Genomic DNA, 22,957 nt, shown 5'->3' with positions numbered 1-22,957 from the left:
TGTGGCTTTACTTACGGAGGTAAATTTAGCAACACCCGTTATTCTTCCTTTATTATGCTGACAATCTAACGTTATAACGTTTATTTCTGAAGAAATAGCTTTTCGTCCTTTAGATTTTATCTCCAAGTCGTTTGGCATTCTAAAGGCTTGATGGATTTTCGCCAATTATATAAATGGCAAAAAAACTATAAATGTTGAAAACGCACCGTTAAAATACATAAACGGACAATAACATGTGTAGGTTTTGCTGTTAAAATGATTCTGCAGTGAATTCACATGAAGCAGATAGTTTTATTATTGTAAAATGAAGATGTACCTACTACGGGGGTTCTCCTAAATGTATATATTTTACTGCACGGAAAATCTGTTGTTGGCATCAGTATTACCAAAAGAATGAGGTTCAAAAATGTCTTCGAATATACGTATATGCGTATACAAGGTGTTAATTAAGTACGTGCCGACATTTCAAGGGATGAATCTCTGACCGATTCCAATGCAAAAAGTTCCTATTAACATATGGTGGCAACAGCTCCGTTTAAGAGATACAGAGTGATTAAATTTTAATTTTAATTTGGTTTCCTGGGAATACTTTTGGACACAGATGAGGCAATCGGATGAAATTTAATATTCGCGGGTTTTTTATGATGAAAACCCAAATGTTATTTTAGTTTTTTGATTACTGATAGAGGGCGCCACGTGCAGAATTCCATCACGTTTAAATTGTCCCTTAATTTTTTGCCCCCCACTGTAGGTCACTTTTGTATTGAGGGCATTATTGTAAATTTAGTTTTATTCAAAAAAGTACTCTTGGGGAACATCTATTAAATTTCATCCGATTGCCTCGTCTGTGTCCAAAAACGTTCACAGGAAACCAAATTAAAATTAAAATTTAAACACTCTGTATCTCTTAAACGGAGCCGTTGCGGCGATATGTTAATAGAAACCTTTTGTTTTAGAACCGGTCAGAGATTCATCCCTTGAAATATCTGTACGTACTTAATTAACACTCTGTATACAGCTGAATATGCATTTTTACCGGTTTTTTGAAAACCATTAAATTATAAACCGAGTAAAAGCAAAATCGTGTAATTCAAGTGCCGTTTAAATTGGAGGATGAGTGTACACTAAACAATAGACACGTTGGAGTCTCCCCAGTCACATTTGCTGAGAGGAAAGAATTTCCCCGTAGAAGGCTATTTTCCGTGGGTTTTTACATCCAAAATAAACAGACTTAGTCAATTGTCTTTCGTTTATCTGATCTTTAGAGTTTCTCCTCGTTTCCACGAAAATAAACTTGAAGCATCAGGAAAGTCTCCAAAGGGCGCTTTCAGCCCCTTTCGACAACAATCAATGGCAAACTGCAAATTTCTTCAAATATATGTTTTGAAAGCTTCGATTAACAAACAATTTATACCCTTGATTTTTTAGTCTTTTATATCTCAGAATACTTAGTTGACTTCTTAAAAAATTAAGTTGGAGACTAATTCGTGGCTCGGTCTTGAATTTGATCAAAAACTACAGACACAACAGGGCTAGTTTAGGCAAAGTGAGACATCTGAGGAACCGTTAGATGTTTCGGGCCATCGGTGATTTCTCGTTTATTAGATTATCTCTCCTAACAAATATCGTCGTAGGAGGACTAAAGAAAAGAAGATTTATGTAGCTAAATTGTCGTAATCCTACGTACTCTTCGAGTGTCACGTTAAATACGTAATACTATAATGCACAACTTCCTATGCCTGGAAACGTCGTCTGGAATGCCACTCATAGCTAATAAGCTTGAATTTATATTGCTTTAAATAATTTTAATTATTGCTGAATAACTAGAATTTCCGCTTTCTTGGATAAGGAATCCTATAAATGCAACGGACCGAATCGTACAAACTAATCTCTATTGAAGAGTGAATTAATACCGTTGGTACTTGTAGCTAACTAACTGGAGAAAAATGAAGATTTAAGAAAACTAAATAAATGTTTATTAGTCGTGAATGTTCGTGCCTTTAATTTCAATTAACAAGATTCAGTTAAGCAACACCGAACTGGAAGCGATTAACATGATAAATGTACGGAAGCAACAAAAATCAGTTGCATGTACGAAAGAAAACAGTTGGAACAGTTCTTTAATAATCTTCTAGTTAATTCTAAATCGCAATGCAATTATCCCAATTTCACACTCGAACAGCGGCGTCCACTATCTTCTGCTCTTTATCGATTCTTCTGTTCAATAAGGCCGATTTATGATATCAGTGCTGGAAATAGCATCTTACAATGTCGCCATAAAGTCTTAATAAAAATTACTTTTCTTAGTGATTGCGTTATCTTAATCACGGCCATATTAATTGATATGTTTTGATGTCGCGTTCTTGTTAATGGGAGAATCGGAACGGATATTAATTGGGTAATTGTATCAATGGAATAATGATGTCATTAGAGGGGATGGAGAAGATGAGAAAGATGATGTATTAGTTGTTCGAATCGGAGAACAAGCTGATTTTTAAGTTTCACCCATTTTCTTCAAATCGCGCAAAGGAGGCTTCAAATAGGAAAACTTTGAAGTGTAGAAGATTCTGTTTGAGGAAACTTCCACGCTCGGAAAAATGTTTAAAATGTCCAAACTAATTTAAACTAACTAAAAACGTCGAAACTAAACAGCTCGAATTTTCGTTTTAAAATTATATTAAGTTAATCCAGAACAAACCGGGATTAAACTAGAACGTTCAAACGCCGATGGGCAAAGTTTTTGAAATTCTCTTTACGAAACTGTTTCATGGGTAGCAAGTTATATTCTCTTGTTTTATTGACCAATTATGTGATTATAAATGGTATTCGACATAACTATTCTGATACTTTCATCTAAATACTGGGTGTCTCAGTAGCTCTGGTACACGGTGACATCTCCATTATGGTTAGAGACACTCGAACATGTCTTGGGGACGAATTGTCCGATTTGATGAAACGCATTATCTGGTGGGACCTTACTGTTTTTCCTATTTCCTATTATACCGAACGTTAATGTCCACTTCCTTATTTCAAATGGAACACCCTGTATATTTTCGCATTTTTAGACTCCGCAAATTAAAGTGATTAACTCATTCTTAGGTTTCCCTATTGCTAGACTTGACATTTAAATGAAAAATTACGAGCGTGCTCCTGAGCTCTACGACGTCAAAAGTCGCATGTGGCATTTAAACGTAAGATCTAGGAATAGGGAGACTTAAGGATTATTTAATCACTTTAATGAGTGGAATCGAAAAATGCAGAAGTATACACGGTGTTCCGTTTGAAATAAGGAAATTGATATCGACTTCCAGTATAACCGGAAATAAGAAAAACAGTAGGAATGTCACCACATAATGCGTTTCATTAAGCCAAACAATTGGTCCCAAAAATATTTTCGAGTATCTCCAACCGTGACGAAGATATCGCCTTGCAACAGAGTTACTAAAACACCCTGTATAAATAAATTGAAATGTTTTAACAAGAAAATCATTATTTGTTTATTAAAACCCAAGTTCCATCTTAAGACTCTCCAAATAGAGAAAGCCAACATGATCCCTTGTTGACTTTGCTAGAACTAACAAATCCTCAATAAATTTCCGAAAAAATTCTTGTTATGACAAGCTGATGAAGAATACTAGGAAGTCTCAAGAATGCATTAAGACATGTCAGTTAAGCAAACTTATTACTGAAGTGCCTTTGGAACTTGGATGGCATGTCGAGTACACATAGCGCAAACCTTAATGCGTAGGCAGCTACATCAATATTACTCACTGGCATGGAATAATTGGTCCTCGTTCCATTTGCATTTTATCCATTTATTAGATCGTAAACCATCACTTTGTAGTCTTTCTGTAGATGTCGGTCTTTGCCTAAGCTAATATTGGCCCAGCCTTGGTAGTTGCCTCTATGGGAGATCTATAAATAAACCGGACATATATCATCCACCCTCAAGCGTATTACATCGGAATTATGCTCAGTATTTCCGCAAACATAAATAGATTTAACGATATGACATGAGCCAGGTTAAGTGAGCTAGTCCAACGGCTTCATCTTATAAATCACTTTGAAGTCTAGTTCTTTGTACTACCGGCAATGATACATGATTTTGTCATGCACGTCTAGCTAATTTGTGCGTTTTTAACTCAAGATTAAAGGTGAGAAGAGACATTGTTACATGTCAGGTCGAAAGTGATTTATGGCGTACAAGTATTTTGTGTTTCATGAGATGCACTAAGTACATGTTGCATAGTACAACTGGTGGGAGCTCTAATTACTCAAAAAATACTTACCCTATTTTGTTCAGTGTCTCAGCTCGTGGAAGACCATTTTCTTATGCTTTAGCGAATGATAAAAACATTTTAACAGTGACTATACTGTTCACAGGATGTAGAGTTTAATTGGATCATAATCAAAACTAAAAAAATATATATTTAAAGAAAGAAAAAAAAACATTTAAAAGAGGACGAATCATGATGAAACGGTCTGTCTACTGAGAAAAGAATTGATCAATATCTTCGCATCAAGACGACCATTATCCAATAGCTTCTGAGATATTTACTGTAAATCTGTCGATAGGTATTATGTATGATTGTTTGAGTGTACGCTCTCGATCTCAATTTACATTTAAAAAACTGTAGATACTTTTCACAAAATACTAAATCAAACCCAATATTTGAATACTCTATACTCGAATCTACAGCATGTTAATTTAAAAACGAACTACCCTTGATACTTCTGGCCTTATAAAAAATCTATACATATGCAAAAATACGTCGATTTTATTGCCAAGGGGGACATTCTTTAAGTTCGTTTTCTATTAAATTGCACATACCCTTTAGAGGGCGTGGAAACAACCCCTAAAATCTTGAATGGGAAAGGAAAAGTCTTTCAACTACATTTCCAAATGTACCTGTTTTTTTTTTCATTGAAATTTATACAGGGTGTCCAACGAATGTGGGCCATTATCGGTATCTTGGAAACGATGACTACGGAAAAATTGAAACTTGGGCATCATACTAAAGTGGAGGTGATCTATTGATTAAAAATATTTTCATGGAAATATAATACCACTTCCGGTTATACCGGAAATTAATGTCAATTCGCTCATTTTAAATGAAACACCCTATATATTATAACAAATTTCGATTCTGTGGAACATTATGCATATTTTCCGTGTATAGTGTTCTATGCCTAATTTTTACGGTTTTCGAGATATTTAAAATTTTACAAAAAAAGAATTAGAATAAAAGTAATAACAATTTATTTTAAATTACGTCTAGAGTTACAAAGTGGAGCTGTTCGCCAAAATTTCAGTATGGCGACACTCGTAAATTATTCAAAGGAAGATTATCTCGATATGTTAAATAGATTGTTAAGTACTGAACATTCAAAGTGTTTTTTTTTTAATGAAATTAAAACGGTTAGATTTAGATATAGACAATTGACTTGAAAGTATTGTTTATTGTTGGTGTTAATTATGTATACGTTGAAAAAATAGGGGGTTTCTATTTAAAAAAAATGAGTTTTCTACAATTCTTGAATGATAATTTTGGACTCTCTTTTGGAATACCCTGTATGAAAAACTTTATTTAACTCACTGATTCAAGAACTGTAAAGTATTTTGAACAATCGCGCAGAAGTTCATTGCAAAATACTTAGCTATTTTCGAATTATTAGAAAATACGTTTATAGTTGAAACTCAAATTTTTTTTTGGAAAATACTAAATATCTCAAAAACCGTAAAAATTAGGTAAAGAACACTATACACGAAAAATGTTCATAATGTTCCACAGAATCGAAATTTGTTATAATATATAGGGTGTTGCATAAAAAAAATCTTTTGTATCTTTTTTTGACAGACCCTAAATAAATGAAAATATTTTTAAAATCTACTTTATAAGGTCACACAAATAATCGTAAAAATAATTTTCGAAAAAAACTATAAATAAGGCCGTAATCGTCCAACGCGCGCTTATTGAACAACTCTGCCCCCTGTCAATTTTAAACAAAAAAGGTGTCTTGATCTAGAACTCTCAAAGCAATGATTTTCGAGATATCGACGATTAAAAATTGCTTTACGCCTCATTGCATCAAAACATTAATTTTTTGATAAAAATTTAAAATAGCCCCCTACATATTGCGGTAAAACTGATATCATATATAAATTTCTTGTCTCGGAAAACTCCTGAATACTGAATTTCATTGAGATATTGCTCCTTATGCCCGAAAATATTTATGAAACCTGAAAAAAAAATTGACACTTTTTATAATGAAAACAAAGCAAGATAGGACATACGTTTATTAAGACTTTTATATATACAGTCGCTCAAAAAAGTATTCGTACAGCGGGAAAAAAATTCTGTGACCCATAATTTTCGACTGATTTTGTTAAAAATTTGTATAATGAAAAATCAATCCTAAACTCAGTTTAGGTGTTCGAGCGAGTTTTGAAAATTAAATTTTTAGAGTGCTTTTCATGGTCTTAAAAAAAACTCCATTTCGAAAACTTCTTGTGCGGTGGAAATTTTTCAGTAAGATTTTTCTACGTATATACTGAAAATTTGATCAAAGTCAGACCACAAATAAGGGAGTTGCAGCTTTTTAAATTCGCCAAAAAGTGACGATTCTCACGCAAAATAATAAAATTTAAACATTTTTGGCGAATTTAAAAAGCTGCAACTCCCTTATTTGTAGTCTGACTTTGATCAAATTTTCAGTATATACGTAGAAAAATCTTACTGAAAAATTTCCACCGCATAAGAAGTTTTCGAAATGGAGTTTTTTTTAAGACCATGAAAAGCACTCTAAAAATTTAATTTTCAAAACTCGCTCGAACACCTAAACTGAGTTTAGGATTGATTTTTCATTATACAAATTTTTAACAAAATCAGTCGAAAATTATGGGTCACAGAATTTTTTTCCCGCTGTACGAATACTTTTTTGAGCGACTGTATATATATATGTAGTGTGTCTGTAAAAAATCTTATCACAGATTCTTGGATTGAAAACATGATGATTTAACCTAATTTGTCTAAGCAAAAATTGACGAATTTCAAAATACAGGGTGTTAAAGTTAAGATTCAAAAATCGAAAAAAGTTATTATTTTATTTGTAACTCTACTATCTGAACAAAATGTCGTATTGGTAGGTTTTTTGAGGCGAGAATTTAGAATCCGTTAACAATGTCTATACACATTGAAAAGGGCGCTGTCAGCGGTAGGTGAATTCTCTTTAAAAGGGCATAACTTTTTTATCATCCGGTATAAAATTTATTTATGATCAGATTTGTGTTTGTACACTTGTGTTATGAAAAAACGGTCTCTTGTTAGAAATCTCTACGGGATTCCTTTTTGAAATATTTGAAGTATTTTTTTGTTCGATAAAGTAGTACTTGCTCGTATAAAGTAGGTACGTCTGCTAGTAGTGTGTTGATATCTACGATAGTCAAAACATGCCAAGGTTGTTAGTAAATTTTTAAAATTTTGTTCCATTTCGAGTTTTAAAATGGTCCAGGTTTACACAAATGCTGAAATAACTAATACGCTATTTGTTTACGGATTTTGTCGAGAGAATGGCCGTGAAAGTTTGAGGGTGTAGTGAATGTATACCCAACGCCTGTAAATAATGAAGACGATTGGTCAAGATGAATTCAAAATTCAGTGTATATTTTAAGAAACGACGAGGAACGGATGGTTAGGGTCCCTTTTAACTTTTTACGTTGAATTAATCTTTGTAAAGATGTTAACGGAGATCACTTCGAATATTTAATAAAAGAGAAACAATTAAAAAAGAATTATATTTAATTTGTAAGGTATTCAACTATACTAGAGATGCGGCGAACCGTAAACTAAAAGTAACTCAAGAAGGAATGTCTATAGAGACTTCTACCAAGAGACTGTTTTCTTCATAGCACATGTGTGTAAACACAAATCTGGTTATAAATAAATTTTATATCGGGTAATAAAAAAGTTATACCCTTTTAAAGATAATTCACCTGGCGCTTAGAGCGCCCTCTTCGATGTGCATAGAAAATGTTAACGGATTTCAATTTCTCGCCCCAAAAGACCCCCCAATACGAAATTTCATTCATATAGTAACGTTAAAAACAAAATAATTAATTTTTTTCGATTTTCTGATCTTAACTTTGACGCCCTATATTTCGAACGCCGCCCGCTTTTTGATGAGACAAATTAGGTTAAATCATCATGTTTAGACCCCAGGAATCTGTGGTAGAATTTTGTACAGCATTTCACAGACCCTCTGTATATACAGTGTATTTCCTAAATGTTAGGCAAAATTTAGGGGGCTATTCTCTGATTAACTTTAAGAATTCGTTGCCTTTTGGCGATTTTAGAAAAAAAAAATACTTTTTTGCCTAATTACAAAGTGATAAATGTTTTTTCTGAAATTTATTAAAAGCTACAGTAATTGTTCAAAGTGACTGACGAAAGCTTGTATGCATGCTGCTAATCTTCTCATTGCCAGTCGAATTCTTTCAAAAATACCAGAGCTGTTTTTCATTGAATTGTAACCATCAATTATGCGATTTCTCGAATCTTCAAGGTTTCCCACTTGATGTGTAAACTAACGATTTTATAGAAAATAGTCCAGAGGATCCAAGTCTGGGGATCTCGATGGCCATAATTGATGTCCGCCATGATCAATCCAGGGATCTTCATATGTTTCGATTAAAAATTCGCGAACAATCCTACTAAAATATACTGGTTTTCCATCGTGCATAACCCACATTTCTGGTTGCTAATGGTACATCTGCAAGGAATTCAAGAAGCGATTGTTTCAAAAAGTTGCGATAAACTGCGTCTGTAAGTCTTTTTGGTAGAAATATTGGTCTAATTAGCGAATCATTCACAGTTTCGACCCAAAGGGTTCACGAAAATTGGTGTTGAAAGTTAACCTCTAGTACCTCATAGAGATTTTCTTCGGCCCATGCATGATTGTTATGAAAATGTCTTATAGCATTTTTTGAGAAATTTGTTTCATCGGTAAAAAGAATTAACGACAGTATTTGGGGAATTTGCACCAAGGTGTGTAAAAGTCATTGACAAAATGCAGTCGTCAGGGGAACATCTGTAGGGAGAAGAGCCTGAACCCGTTGTATGTGATACGGGTACAACAAATTTTCCCTCAAAACTTTCCACACAGTCTTATTACTAACATTCGAAGCCCATCCAATTTTTCTAGTAGAAGTGCCTGGATTTTCCTCTATTACGTTTAGCACATTTTCTTCCAATTCTGTCGTTCTCACTGTCACTGGTCTTTCTGTACCTCCACTTTCTTTTAAGGTTCGTATTTTACGAAGACGTAGATGATTTATTTCGAACATTTTTCGATTGGGAACATTATGATTCGGCATTCGATCGATGTAAAATTGCCTGGCCCGTAACGAATTTCTATCGACAAGTTCATACATGAAATACATGTCTCATCATCTCAGCATTCGTATAGGTTATTCATGATAAAAAAAAGATTAAATGTATACACGTATACATATTTTAAGTATTAAAAATGCTGCCTATTGTGTTCTAAACAGTAACACAGCCTGTTTTTAAGCTCCATTCTAACATTCACAAAAGCTTCTACTTGAATTTCCCTACACGCAGCCGTATTTCTGCTATTCAATCCTTCCAAATCTTGAGGTTTTAGTGGGTTTTAGGAACAACAGATTATTATTTTGGTTTTTATTTGTTTATTTGTATTTGTAAATGCACTTTAAAATAATATTTTACTTTTAGAAAAAGGCAGTAGGAATAAAACTGTTCGAACAAAAAAGGACGATGAAATTCCTAAATTTTTTGTTAAATTATTATTTATTATTTTATATTTTATTTCACAAGTGAAAGGCTAGTAAAAGCATTTGACAAGAAGATTTTAATTTTCAAAAAGAAGGAACTTCACCACACTATTTTTTTCCTATTACACAGTGGTTACACCATAAGTTTCCTGGCAAACGGATGGGAGGAAGAGGATTAAATGAGTGCACACCGCGATCGCCCGATTCAACAGATCTGGATTTATTGTCTCTAAGGGCATCTTAAATTTGTTGTTTTTAAAACCGAGAGTCAAGATTTGAAAGGACAGAAAATAAGAGATAAACATATGACTAATAAAAAAAAATTGCTACCTTCTATTAAATCTTATTTTTCGAAGAAAACCTGCACATTTAGGTATAGGAAGGTGTAACGATTTTTGATTAGTCATATGTTTATCTCTTATTTCGAGTAATAAAATATGGGGTGTTCTATTTAAATTAAGCGAGTTATTTCCTTTCAAAAAGAATGCAATTTGCATGTTATTTTTTGGACGCACTGTATGAGATATTTCAATTTTAATAATTCTGGCATAAAATACGTCTCATATCTAAGGTTTGGTATGAATTTCGATTTACTCCAGTTTAAACTTCCTTCAAAACAAATTTTTTAAAATTGTATGATTTTTTTAAAAAAACTTAATTATTTCGAAATCCTTAACATTTAGGACAAGTAAACCTTAATGAAACTTACATTTATTTTTCTTAAGGAATCTAAAACGATATTAATATATGGGGTGTCCTATTTAAAAAAACATAACTTTGATATTTTTCACTTATTTAGAACACCCTGTATAAAACGAAAACAATTTTAGAATGTACCCATAATCGAGTTCTATATAACGCAAAAGAAAGAAATTCAAAATATTAAATTGTTTAGCCGTAATCTTCCGAGACCGCACTAAATGACCACCCTGTGTAGAATTTTCTATAAGAGTCGAAATATCGAAAAATATCGATTTCAAATTAATACGCTGCATATCTAAAAATCGAGGGTCTTATATACGTTTATATGACATATTTCCCCCAAAAAAAATTAATTAACTCTCGAATGCCTTAGTTCTCGTATAGTATAAACTGAGATATTATGTGAATAAATGCATTGCTAATGGTTGGCAGGTAGACATTCTTATTCCTGCAATTCCTGCATTACCCAATATCCCTGAGAAATAAATATTCAAAGTTGACTTCTTACAAATTAGATATCGAAAAAACTTCCGACATTTCTTCACCGGAATCGTTCATAGTCAGTCCATATTATTGGATACACTCTAAACGAGAATTACACGGCCTTAAATGCCATTAAATCACTCTCTAGTCCTACGACTGTTCTACAACCGTTTAAAGTGACGCAGCAGTTTTGTAATAATTATTCTCTTCAGCGTTCAAAAATTCTTAAGTGACCATCTTTATTGATCCTGTAATTCAATTAATATTCACTCTTTTATTTGTCCGATTCAAAATTGATTTTCAAACTAGATAATGGTGGCATTAATGAAAATGATTAATTAAACGTTTGACTCTTCAGCTAACGGTCGTTGAGTCTAATGCGATGTCTTACGAACCAACGCAATTAATGGCTTTGACAACCTTTTTCTGCATTAGTAATTAAGATGACTCAATCGATAAAGCATAATTGAATTTGACTTCTAGATCAACAACAATAACGCATTCTTCGTAAGACAATGGGCTATTCGCCTCAGTGCCTCCATATACAACCCTCAAGGCCGTTACGTAAACCCATAAAGTTATGACGTGACCTTTGTCGAAGAATGCATAAATTCTGCTGATTGGGTGCTGGCTTGTCTGGAAGATTTATTGGGAAACGTTCTCAGTAATCTAGAGGAATAAGTGGCAAGCCATACACTGAGCGAATATAAATTTTATTGGTTTATTTAGTCTTTTTCGTTGTTTGACAAATTCTTCATGGTTTTTGTTGCGAAGTTGCAGTCTTCAGGTAGTTGCGCTACCTGCATAAGAAGAGGTGCTAAAACGCGGCTTTCCAGATTATTGTCCTCGAGTTTTTATTGTCGGGATTGTTAAGACGAAGAATTTTCTTTTGTTGCAGTAAAAAAGTGGTTTAATCAAGATTTAAGATTAAGAAGAATTATACCAGACATAGTGGTTTTATGGATACACTTTTGCGCTTTATTGTTGGAGGCTACATGAGATCGAATCTGACAAAATCCCACTTTTTTTATTTAATAAGAATGTTTTGCCATATAGTCACGCCACTTCAGGTCTGTTCGATGGATATATTGAAAACCCTTGTTGAAGATTATGAAACACTGCGGAATCCGACCTAAAAACCTTCCTATTTATTAAGTTGTTGCACCCTTGAAGTTTTACACTGCCGTAAACCCTCATCGTCCCTTTTTTTATCCCAACTAATAATATTGTGGTTTTTTTGCAGCCGTGGCCATGCACTTCCTGTTTTTAGCAGCTTTCTTTTGGTTAAATACCATGTGTTTCAACATCTGGTGGACGTTTCGGTAAGTTCAAATTAACTACCTATAAACGCTTAATAAAATCTATGCGTGTAAGCGTAAAAGTTTTAACTATGTACTCACGAGTACACAGTGACAAAATCCTACGCTTTTCACCCTCCGAAGATTGCAATTAAAATCGCTTTTTTACTCTCCCTTGACGGGAAATCTAATTCCCGAGAAATGGGCCCTTAAACTACTTATAAGGGAACTGCCATCCTCCTAAGGGCTCGATCGTGAGTCACGACTAAGTAAAAGTCCCCATCCCTTTATTCTCGAATGTCAACGGGAGATTTCCTATTCATTCATTCGAAATATGTACTTGGGTCATAGATTTATTTGCTCCCCTGCAAATATCCGAGCTGAACCACTGGGGATCAAATCGTTTTGGAAGATTTATTAGGTCACGGTTATGACTGGTTTTATTTATTATGGTTATGGTGTGAAAAGCTGCAAAAAGAGAGAAAATGGACACATTTAATTGTAGCCTCGACTTTCGAGTAAACAAGCACATGGAATTTGTCTCTTTTAGATGCGCAAATAATGAAACAGGGAATGCTACTCTGGGAACGATTCTTCGTTACACTTCGCTTAACTAGTGCCTGATTACAAAGTAAATATTTGACTCTTTCCCATTCCCCTGTAGATGGGTGTGACAAAAATGCACTTTCAGTTCTTCGAACGAGGAGGGGTGCTTCCACCCCAACGAAATCTTGTTTTAAGCTAACAAATAATCGTTTATGTATTGCATTTTTCATCGCCCGTCATGACAATTCAAACACGGATAAGCCGCGGTGCAAATGAACAATATTTCATCCAGACAAAAACTCATTGCCTCATATCCCGGATTTGTTTCAAAAATCAGCATATTAAAGTATCTACTTCATTGGTGCTTGTTATTTTAGCTCGAAATTGCACCTCTGGATTTAACAATATTTCAGCTAAAAACACACATTTATAAATAGCACCGACAAAAGAGTGTTTCCTGGCAAACTACTACGTCAACTTTCCGCACCACCACTCCCAAGTCACAATAAGGAAACATTAAATTTTCAGAAGTCATGGTGCTCCTTCCAGACAAAACAGCTACCCACACATCCGTAATTATTATCCTATTATAGTTCATTTCAAGGAATTGCTATATAACACTAAAAAACCGCCAGTGTTTGCTAAAAACATAATAAATCCGTAAATCTGTCAGTGCAGTGGTTATCTGAAAGGCATATAATAATAGATTTCAGGGCAACTTCTAAATTTCCATTTTATGTTACAGACGAGCTCGTAAAATTTGCAATATTGGCCGAGATTGTTTCTAGAAAATTATCTGGGACAAACAAATTTCCTCTGTAATAATTGACTTTCCCATGACTCAACAATCAACATCGGAAAAAAAAGCAGTATCTTACGTGTTAACTCGTTACTTATAATAAAATTAATGTTAACTGTGAACCTAACAGGTCCCATTAAAACCCAATTTAAGTAATCTGCTGATCAAATCATTTCCTTCATGTTAAGTAAATCGAAAATTGGCAGATCTAATTAGACGGGCTTAACGGTAATTTTCTGTAATAAGGTCTATCATGGAGATATGGAACATGGCTGCTTCCTGTCCGTTATTTGCAAAGATTCCGCGAACATATTGACGGCTTGATTTCAACACAGAAAACATTATGAACATTTTAAAAATCATCTAAATAAAACACTCAACGGACACTGTCCGTGGAATATCATGAGTAGTCTCCATGTTTTAATTTTCACGACTTAATGGGTGTACAAAAAGAAACTGAGCATTTTTTGGTGAAATTAAGCTTCATTAAAAACATAGTTATTGAAAATATTAGTAATCAAAATAATTTCCATAACTGTCCATGGTCTTTTGCCATTTACTGGGTAGATGATGGATGCCCTCGTGATAGAAGCTTAGTGGTTTCGACGAAAAATAGTTATCGAGCCATTTTCCAATATCTTCAACGTCAAAGAATCGTTGGTCAGCTAAATGAGACTGCACGAATCTGAACAAGTGGAAGTCGGAAGGAGCCAAGTCTGGAGAATACGCCGCATGCTGGAGTATTTCCCAGCCAAATGAGAAGATGAGTTCCTGGGTCGGTTTAGCTTTTTTTTTTTTATAGAGGAGGGAAACCTTCCAAAGGTACCCGGTCTGATGTTATAGCGACCGGGTTATGTGGGATTCGCCCCAGATTGGGACGCCTACCCACTAAAACCCTTCTCTCTTCACCCTGAATCCCCCCCGGAACCGCCGTTAGGCATTACTTCAGGGAGGGGGTGGTATTTATAGGCTAGGCTTCTCCGGTTTGCACCGGAGGTGGCGCGGCCGCACCTCCCTTCACCTCTACCATCCTGGCTCTGCGTAGGGCCTTCCGAAAGGCTCCGCACCTTCCTGTTCCCGTTCTGTGTCCTTTAGTGTCGCAAATTGCACACCATTCCTCTCCCTTGCACTCATCGCTCCTATGTCCCTCCTCTCCACACACAAAACAACACCCCCTTCTGTCACGACCCGTACAGTCCTTAGCCAGATGTTCCAACCCCCAACATCTGTAGCACCGCACCACATCCATCCTTCTTTCCATCCTGCATTGGACAAATTCCACCCTGATATATTGCTCCACCATCAGTTTCTCCGCCCATCTTTCACCGATGGTTAGCGTTACCGCCTGCGTGTCTCCCATATTCCCTCTCATGTTTCCCAGCGTAAAATGTTCCTCACCGAGACCTTCCACCCTATCCATAATAGCCCTTCACTTCTTCACTCGTCGTTGTAATCTCCATTCTCCTAATATTAATCAGTACCCTCTTTTTATTTGGTCCCGTCACTGTCACTCTAGTCACAGGGTCGGTTTAGCTGTATGCGGACGAGCATTATCATGCAGCAACATCACTTTCCGACTTCCTTGGCCCGTAAATGGTCTTTTTTCCTCCACAGCATCGCTTAATTTGATCATTTGGGCCTGATAACGGTCAGCTGTAACAGTTTGACCGGGTTCCAGAAGCTCATAGTAAATGACTCCTTTACAATCCCACCAGACACACGGTAAGATTTTCTTGGCATGAACGTTTGGTTTTGCAACTGATGTGGATGGCTAGCCTGGTCCAACCCATGTTTTTCTGCGCTTAGGATTGTCATACAAAATCCACTTTTCATCTCCCGTAATGATATTATGCAGAAAATTCTTTCTTTTATACCGAGAAAGCAAGTTCATGCAGATGTCAACTCTTCGATTTTTATTGTCTTCGGTTAGCTCATGAGGAACCCATTTTCCTGCTTTTTGAATTTTTCCCATTCCATGCAATCGAACTGAAACTGCTTGTTGAGTTACTCCTAACTGCTCTGCAAGCTGTTTTTCAGTTTGGCATTGATTTTCATCCAGTAAAGTTTGCAGTTCTTCGTCTTGAAACTTTTTTCGACACCCGCACGTGGATCGTCCTCAAGACAAAAATTTTCCTCACGAAACTTCTTAAACCATCTCCTAACAATTGAAGCACCAACAGCATTATCTCCCCAAGCCGAATTAACCATTTCTGTTGTTTCAGCAGCATTTTTTTTTTTTTTAGTTTAAAACAGAACAACATTGATATTCTTAAATATTGCTTGGAAATATCCATGTCTCCATTTTCCTTTTTTTCACTGAACTACAGTTCCTAAGCAACTGATACTTTTATCATATAAAAAATCATAGATAAAAAACACCTGCTTACAATTGCAGGCGAATTGAACGTGTCTAAATATGTTTTTTTTATTGCATAAAACTTCATTGCTCAGTTTCTTTTTGTACACCTATTAAATACATGATGTAGCTTAATGCGCGGATACTATGTTCATGTTTCAACAGCTATCATGCAAAACAATCAGTAAGAGAGCTGTCCAGTACGCCTCTGATTTGAATTTCCTGGAGATAATACTTTTTGTTATTAAAGGAGGCATTTAGGGACTTGCATCATAAGCAAATAGTAGTAGTAGTAGCAATGCTAGTAGTGGTTGTAGTAATACTAATTGTAGTTGTAAAGCTGTGGGGAGAGAGGTGGACGAGGTTCTGCGAAAGTCGTGTTAGATACGAATGACTTTCTGGTGACTTTCACATTTATTGAAAAAAAAACAGTTTTTGACGTGGACGTGCGTGACTTCCTGGTAGTAATGCAATGAATATTTCCGAACAGTTATCGAATTATGAAATTTTGTCATAACAAAAAAGACGCCAATGACTTTTGGTATTTTTTTGTATTAAGAGTTATCCACACAGTGAATCAGTCTTTTGCTATGGAGCGCAGTGCCGTGCAAGACTGGAGCAGCGACGCAAATATTTAGAGACCTATTAATTCTCCAAATCTATTAGTTGAAATAACGGCGTGATGCGCCAATGGTATTCAAATAACATAACGATATTGTCATTTCTTTCCGCATTCCGGACAAAATCAACTCTTTCCGTCGTACAAGGCAGGGGCGCGCGAGCCCCGAATACTAAGACAAACGTGCATTTTCAGAGTGTTTTGGAATTTTACAAATTTGCTACTTGAAAACCTATGCAGATAGGTTAACAACTTTCGGAAATATGTTACAGCAGGAGTTTTCTATAAACTGAAAAAAATCTCGCATCCGTCAAAGAAGACAGGGGCGTGCAAAACTAGGATAATAATAATATTTAGAGGTTTCATTAGTTTCAATAAAAATCAGTAATTCCTCCGAGTTTACGGAATTTCGGGGCAACTTAGCGAGATGGCCTCAAATCCTAATTGGAAACTAAAGCAATCTGGTGAAATATAACACTGAGATTACTCACAGTGTCAAATTGGGTGGTAAGAGCTCATGGTGCTTAAGGGCTTGTCCAGAGTTCAACATCATGGGACAGCACGAATCCAAAATCGTCCGAGACCTCACATTTTTATTTCTCAAAGTAATGTTTGGTTTTATCTGGGTGTTATCCTCATTTTGCTTCGACAATACAATGGACAAACGGTTTTTCATTTTGAAAATATGAGGCTTATCTCAAAGTATTTAAAGCTTGACAGACGATCCACTGCTGATAATCGCTTCGACTTATCATGGAGATGAAAATCCACGACGAATTTTACTCTGGCTATGATACATACCAATAGGACGCAACTACTTATCATGATTCACTCAAGTGTCATTCTTTGAAAATTATCTAAAGAAAATCGTAAATATAGCCGACATTCGTAATACATAGGTCGACGAAAACCGTTCCTTTTGTGTTTTAATGAAACGTGTTTATTACAATAACAATAGTATTCATACAGTGCTCTTATCGCATTGGCAATCGACAAAAAAGGCAACAATAAACCTTTGAGCATTATTATTCACTTGAATTTTATTATCGGTGTCGCTCCATTAATAGAATCATTTCCATTATAATTGGATCCATTATTATTCATGAATGCTGAAAGACTCGTAAACATCACAAATTGCTATTACAAGTGTTTTTGGGCCCCAAGAGATGATGGTTGATCCGTGTTCGCCTAAATCTGGTCAAGCAGCTGCAAATTAATTCTTATCGCCATCAAATGATTCACCAAAAGGACATTGAAAGTGATAAATTAAACCGGGGAGGTCAACGTATGCCTGCATTCACGAGTTTACGTCGGAATGTTTGAATCTGATCACTGACCTTTCTGAAATGACTCCAAAATAAACAGGTGTCCTACAGGAATGTCAGCCAACACTCGGCTCGTTTCTCTATTATTTTAGTTGGAATTATTTCAGGCGTTGCTTAGTTTGACACCTCGTTTTGCTGAAAAATAATAAATTTGAAGTTGCCGGAGATTAAAAATAGAGCAACTGAGGCTTTGAGCAAAAAAACACCCAGAATGATATCAGAAGCGATATCGCCTTTCGCATTGGCAGGAAATTGATGTTTCGACATTAAAGCTGATGTTACGCCTTGGGATAGGTGTCAAATTTGATGTTAATGTGACAGGCAAAGGACTCTTAAAGATGCACATATTTCTCTAATAACGTAGATGTAGTTGATAGAACCTTAGTATTGATGGAACTAGATTAGGAGCGTAAAAATGCATGGCGTACCTAATGCAATTAAGATGGCGCCAAGCTGCTTTCTGATCGAACTAAAATTCTCAAGGGACGAAGATAAAATTTGCAAAATGCCCCTGAATGCTTAAAATTTTCTGCAATTCTTATTTATCGTCGACACCCTACTCTGATCAAGAAATAATGGTGAATTTATTTGTTAAATGAAAAATCTTCATTCATTCGAATAAATTTCATCGCCTTCAAAGTACTCCCCGTCGGTCGCAATGTACTTGTGCCGCCACCGCTTTTCACGATCCTCGAAACAATCAGAGAGGTCTTTTTCCGAGATGGCCTTCAACACTTTCTTCGATTCGGCCTTTATCTCCTCAATCGAGTCGAAACGGTGTCCCCGGAGCGGTCTTTTGAGCTTGTTGAACAGCCAGAAGTCTAACGGTGCCAAATCAGGCGAATACGATGGCTGTGAAACGATATGGGTCGAGTTTTTGGCCAAATGTTCTCGAAGAACGATAATTTCGGCCTCTCGAGGCGAATAGCTTCACGCAAACGACGCATAACACTCGAATAATGTTCTTTATTAACAGTTTGGGCCGGCGGAAGAAATTCATGATGCCCAACACCGAGTTAGTCGAAGAAAACTTTCAACATGACCTTGACTTTTGAGGAACTTTGGCGCGGTATTTTCGGTCTTGGCCCATCTTTCACACGATATTTGCCCCGTTGGGCAGTTGGTTCCGGGTCGTATGGATACATAGACCTACAGTAGCTCCCTATAATATTCGGACACTTACACTTACAATTTTCTTTTGCGTATAATAATAATAACAATAAACAATTAGGAAACGACACTTTGGTATATGTTTGGTATTAGTTTTTGCTTACCAGCAATGAAAAAATATATTTATAGTTCAGTATGAAAATATTGGAAAACTGAAATATCTTAACAAACAGGTCGTTTTTGGGGTCTCAAAAATATTCTGAGATTTTTGGTAAATCGTAGTTTTGCCCATAAGAACGGGTCTTGTGTTGGATTTAATATTCCAACATTGTTCCATGGTACTTATGAAAGTTGCTCCTAATACTCGTATTCATTTTTGAGGGGCAAAAATGGGCAGAGTCAAAGAGAAGGCAAATACATCTTTCGATTTATGGCAATTCGTCATTTTCAATTTTGAGGAGAAGTTATCCTGCAGAAAAATTGGCGAACGACTTAGTTTGAGCAAGAATATAGTTGCAGACATTATTCATCGGTACGAAGTTGAAAACACAATTCTTTCCCTCAAATAAACTGGATGTCCAAAACTAATAAACGTTCGAGAAGAGCAACATATCATGAAGAAGTCGTAAGGAAAATCGCTGAACTAGTGCCCTTAAACCAAAAATAGCTCTGGAAAATTAAACTGGTCTGCAGAAACTATACGAAGATGCGTAAGAGCAAATGGTTACAATTGTCGGGTACCTAGGAAAAAGTGGCTTAATACTAAAAATAAAAATTTTATTCCTCTCTCATCCTTATTAGACTTATGGTTGCCTCGTGGTTTTTTTTTTTTTTTTGAAGAATTGTACATGTCAATCGGGCAGAAAGGCCAAGGGGCCGATAGCCCATTCACCGGGTGAATAAAGATTGTTATTATTATTATTAAAAATTTTAGAAAATACTTTGCATCGAAAACGATTTTAAAACCGGAAAATTATTGGAAGGATGTAATTTTTGCCAATGAGTCAAAATTCAACATATTTGAGTCCCATGACCGGTAAATGATGTGAAGAAGACCCAACGAAAAACTGAAAATAACCAATTTAAATCCTACTGTGAAACACGGTGGCGAATCAGTAATGGTCTGGGCCTGTATTTCGGCCGAAGGAGTTAAGGAATTAGTGGTCATTGATGGAACAATGGACAAAATGATTTATTTAAACATCTTAAAAAATAATGTGTTGAAAAGTGTCACTGATATAGCAATTCAAAGGAGTTTTAAGCATCATTAAGATAATAATCCAAAACACAACGCGATAATTGTCAAATAATGGATGCTCTACAACTGTCCAAAAGTTCTAGAAGCCCGAGCTCATTCTTTGGATTTTAATCCGATTGAGAAGGTGCGGCAACAGTTGGATTTGCATTAAGACAACATTCAATAACAAATAAAAACGAGCTAAAAAGAAGTTTTAATGGAGGAGTGGCGCAAAATTGACTTTAATTTAGTTTAAAAAAATGTTTTGTCCATGCCTAAAGGGCTTTAAGCCGTTATAGACAACAAGGAAGACATGCAAAATATTAATATTTCTTCCTCACTTTTTTACTGTTTGTTAACGTGTTCGAAACTTTAATGCCCGAAAATTTTTGTCATACCAAAAATGTATTGTTTTTTTTTATTTTTTAATATTATTAGTTAATGTTAAATATATTTTTGCATTGTCAGTGAGCAAAAACTAATACCAAACATTTACCAAAGTCCCATTTCGTACTTGTTTATTTTTATTATTACTATACACAAAAGAAGATAGTCAATGCAAGGTCCGAATATTTTAGGGAGTCCCTGTAACTCACATCTCCCGTACTGATACCTTTCATGACGTTCTGGTAGTAAAAAAATAATTGCTTGATAAGTTTAAACGCGACTCTTTCCTTCCAAAGAATTGAGTGTTTTCGGAACTAATGGACATTTAACGCGCTTAAGACGACAAAACATCTTTTAAAATGGTTAAAATCGATCCAAGTGAAACGCCCATGGCATCAGCAAGGTCTCCAATTGAACCCTACGCTAGAACGACATTGTAACCACCAATATATGTAAGTACGATACTTCCATGGAATATAACACAAAAGGTATAGGAAATCGTTTCCTATACCTTTTGTACTACTCCGGCGGGCTATTCAAGGCGCATACAACGCTGTTCCATGGAAATACCAGAGTTGCAAATATTGACGGTTACAATGTTGTTCCATCATAGAGTTCAATTGTCAATCGAGGATTCTGATGTACCAAATCTTAGATTTTTTTTTTATATGGCTTTCATCAGTAGATGTTGATGGTCATCCGGGACAGCGCTTGTCTTGAACTCCTTCTCGACCTTATATTAAGCTCTTCGTACCGCTTATAAATAAGTTTTGCGGCATAGCCGCATCACTAGAGCCTTCTGTAGCATCTGCAAAGCTTCCGCGGCAGATAATTCATTGGAGAAATAAATTTGAATTCAAATTCTTTGCTCAACAAAATCAGGCATAAAAAAATCGTAAAACTGACTTTTGTATCTTTACAAAAACACGTGTAGCTCCGCAGCAATTGAATATATTAACATGGAACTTTGCATAAATGTCCCAGATAGTGCTACGAACCTACATAAAAATAATAATTTCATGATTTTTTCACCTTATTTTCATCCGAATTTTTCACCTTATTTCACGTTATTTTTTATCATAGTAGTATCTCCTGTATATTCGGTGTCTAAGCTTACGATGTAACTATTTCTTTCACTCGTCTCAAAATCTTTCTGTCCTTCAAGTTTTGGTATCTACAGGCTCTCATGTTTGCTCGGACCAATGTTCCAGAGTTTGCCGATTCTTAAATGTGCCAGTAAATGGTAGGGCAACCCTTCAGATAAATATGTTCTGTACATTTAACGAGGTTTGTTTATTATTTCAATTTCACAGGATTAAATTACCATCACCAAAGGCATGTCGGTATTTAAATTGGTGTTATAAAATAATTTAATTTTAATCTAAGGGCAAACTAGACCTATTACAAACCTTTTTATGTCCTACATGGCAGGTATGTCAGACCAAATCACACGCACCATCGTTACTAAGGGACCATTACTAAAGAAGCGTAAAATGAAAGAAAGTGGATTTATTATACTTAATAAAAATTGATGTGCGCTCTTTTGTTCAGTAAGTATGAATAAACATTAGCACCCGTCACTTATGTTTACGCAAGAGATCGGTCATTAGTTAAACACATGAAGAGAACCTGAACACTAATAGATGCTACTTGTAGCATTCACCAACACAGACAACGAAATAAAAAAAAACAGGCAAGTTAAAGTAGGTAAAATGATCACATACCGATCAATTACCCTCAAATCCACTTTTGGAATCAACTAAAAAAACTAAATTAGTTACACCACCTGTAGTATACAGTCAGCGGCAAAAGTAAGTGCGCACCATAGAAATTGAAAGAATAATGTATTTAAGATAAACTAAATAATGAAAAATATTTTATAAACATTAAATATAGGTACATATGTGGTTACATAAAAACATGGTAATAATTGTAATTACCTAAATGGATTACAAATCGATTTACAGATGATTGCCTTATAACAGAGCTTTAAAATAGAGGCAAAAGTCAGTACACAATATTACAAATCGGCGTGTTCCGATGCATTTTGTTAACATTAACGATAAAAATACTTTGTTGGTCCACCATTGGCCTTGATGATAGCTCTTAATCGTTTGGGCATAGAATTAATTAAATTTTGTGTAACAGTAGGCAAAATTGCATCCCATGCCTCAAGTAGTGCAGTTTTGAGAGAAGTTGCACTTGTAATTTGTTTAGAACGCACCTTCCTGTCCAATATTTCCCACAGATTCTCAATGGGATTGAGATCTGGAGACTGGGGTGG

The 22,957-nt window shown here is 35.4% G+C and overlaps 1 protein-coding gene across 1 annotated transcript in view; it reads left to right on the top strand.

Annotated features, from left to right (window-relative positions):
- The window catches only part of mthl1 (methuselah-like 1), a 95,265-nt gene that overhangs the window by 30,447 nt on the left and 41,861 nt on the right, over positions 1–22,957 (top strand). Inside the window, exon 3 of the mRNA XM_066295772.1 lies at positions 12,240–12,318. Within this exon, the coding sequence (XP_066151869.1) occupies positions 12,240–12,318 (79 nt within the window). The remainder of the gene's footprint in view (positions 1–12,239; positions 12,319–22,957) is intronic.

This window comes from Euwallacea fornicatus, chromosome 23 (assembly GCF_040115645.1).
Source record: "Euwallacea fornicatus isolate EFF26 chromosome 23, ASM4011564v1, whole genome shotgun sequence".
Lineage (NCBI taxonomy): Eukaryota > Metazoa > Arthropoda > Insecta > Coleoptera > Curculionidae > Euwallacea > Euwallacea fornicatus.
Note: the sequence above shows the minus strand (reverse complement) of the source record. Positions and strands in the feature narration are given on the sequence as shown.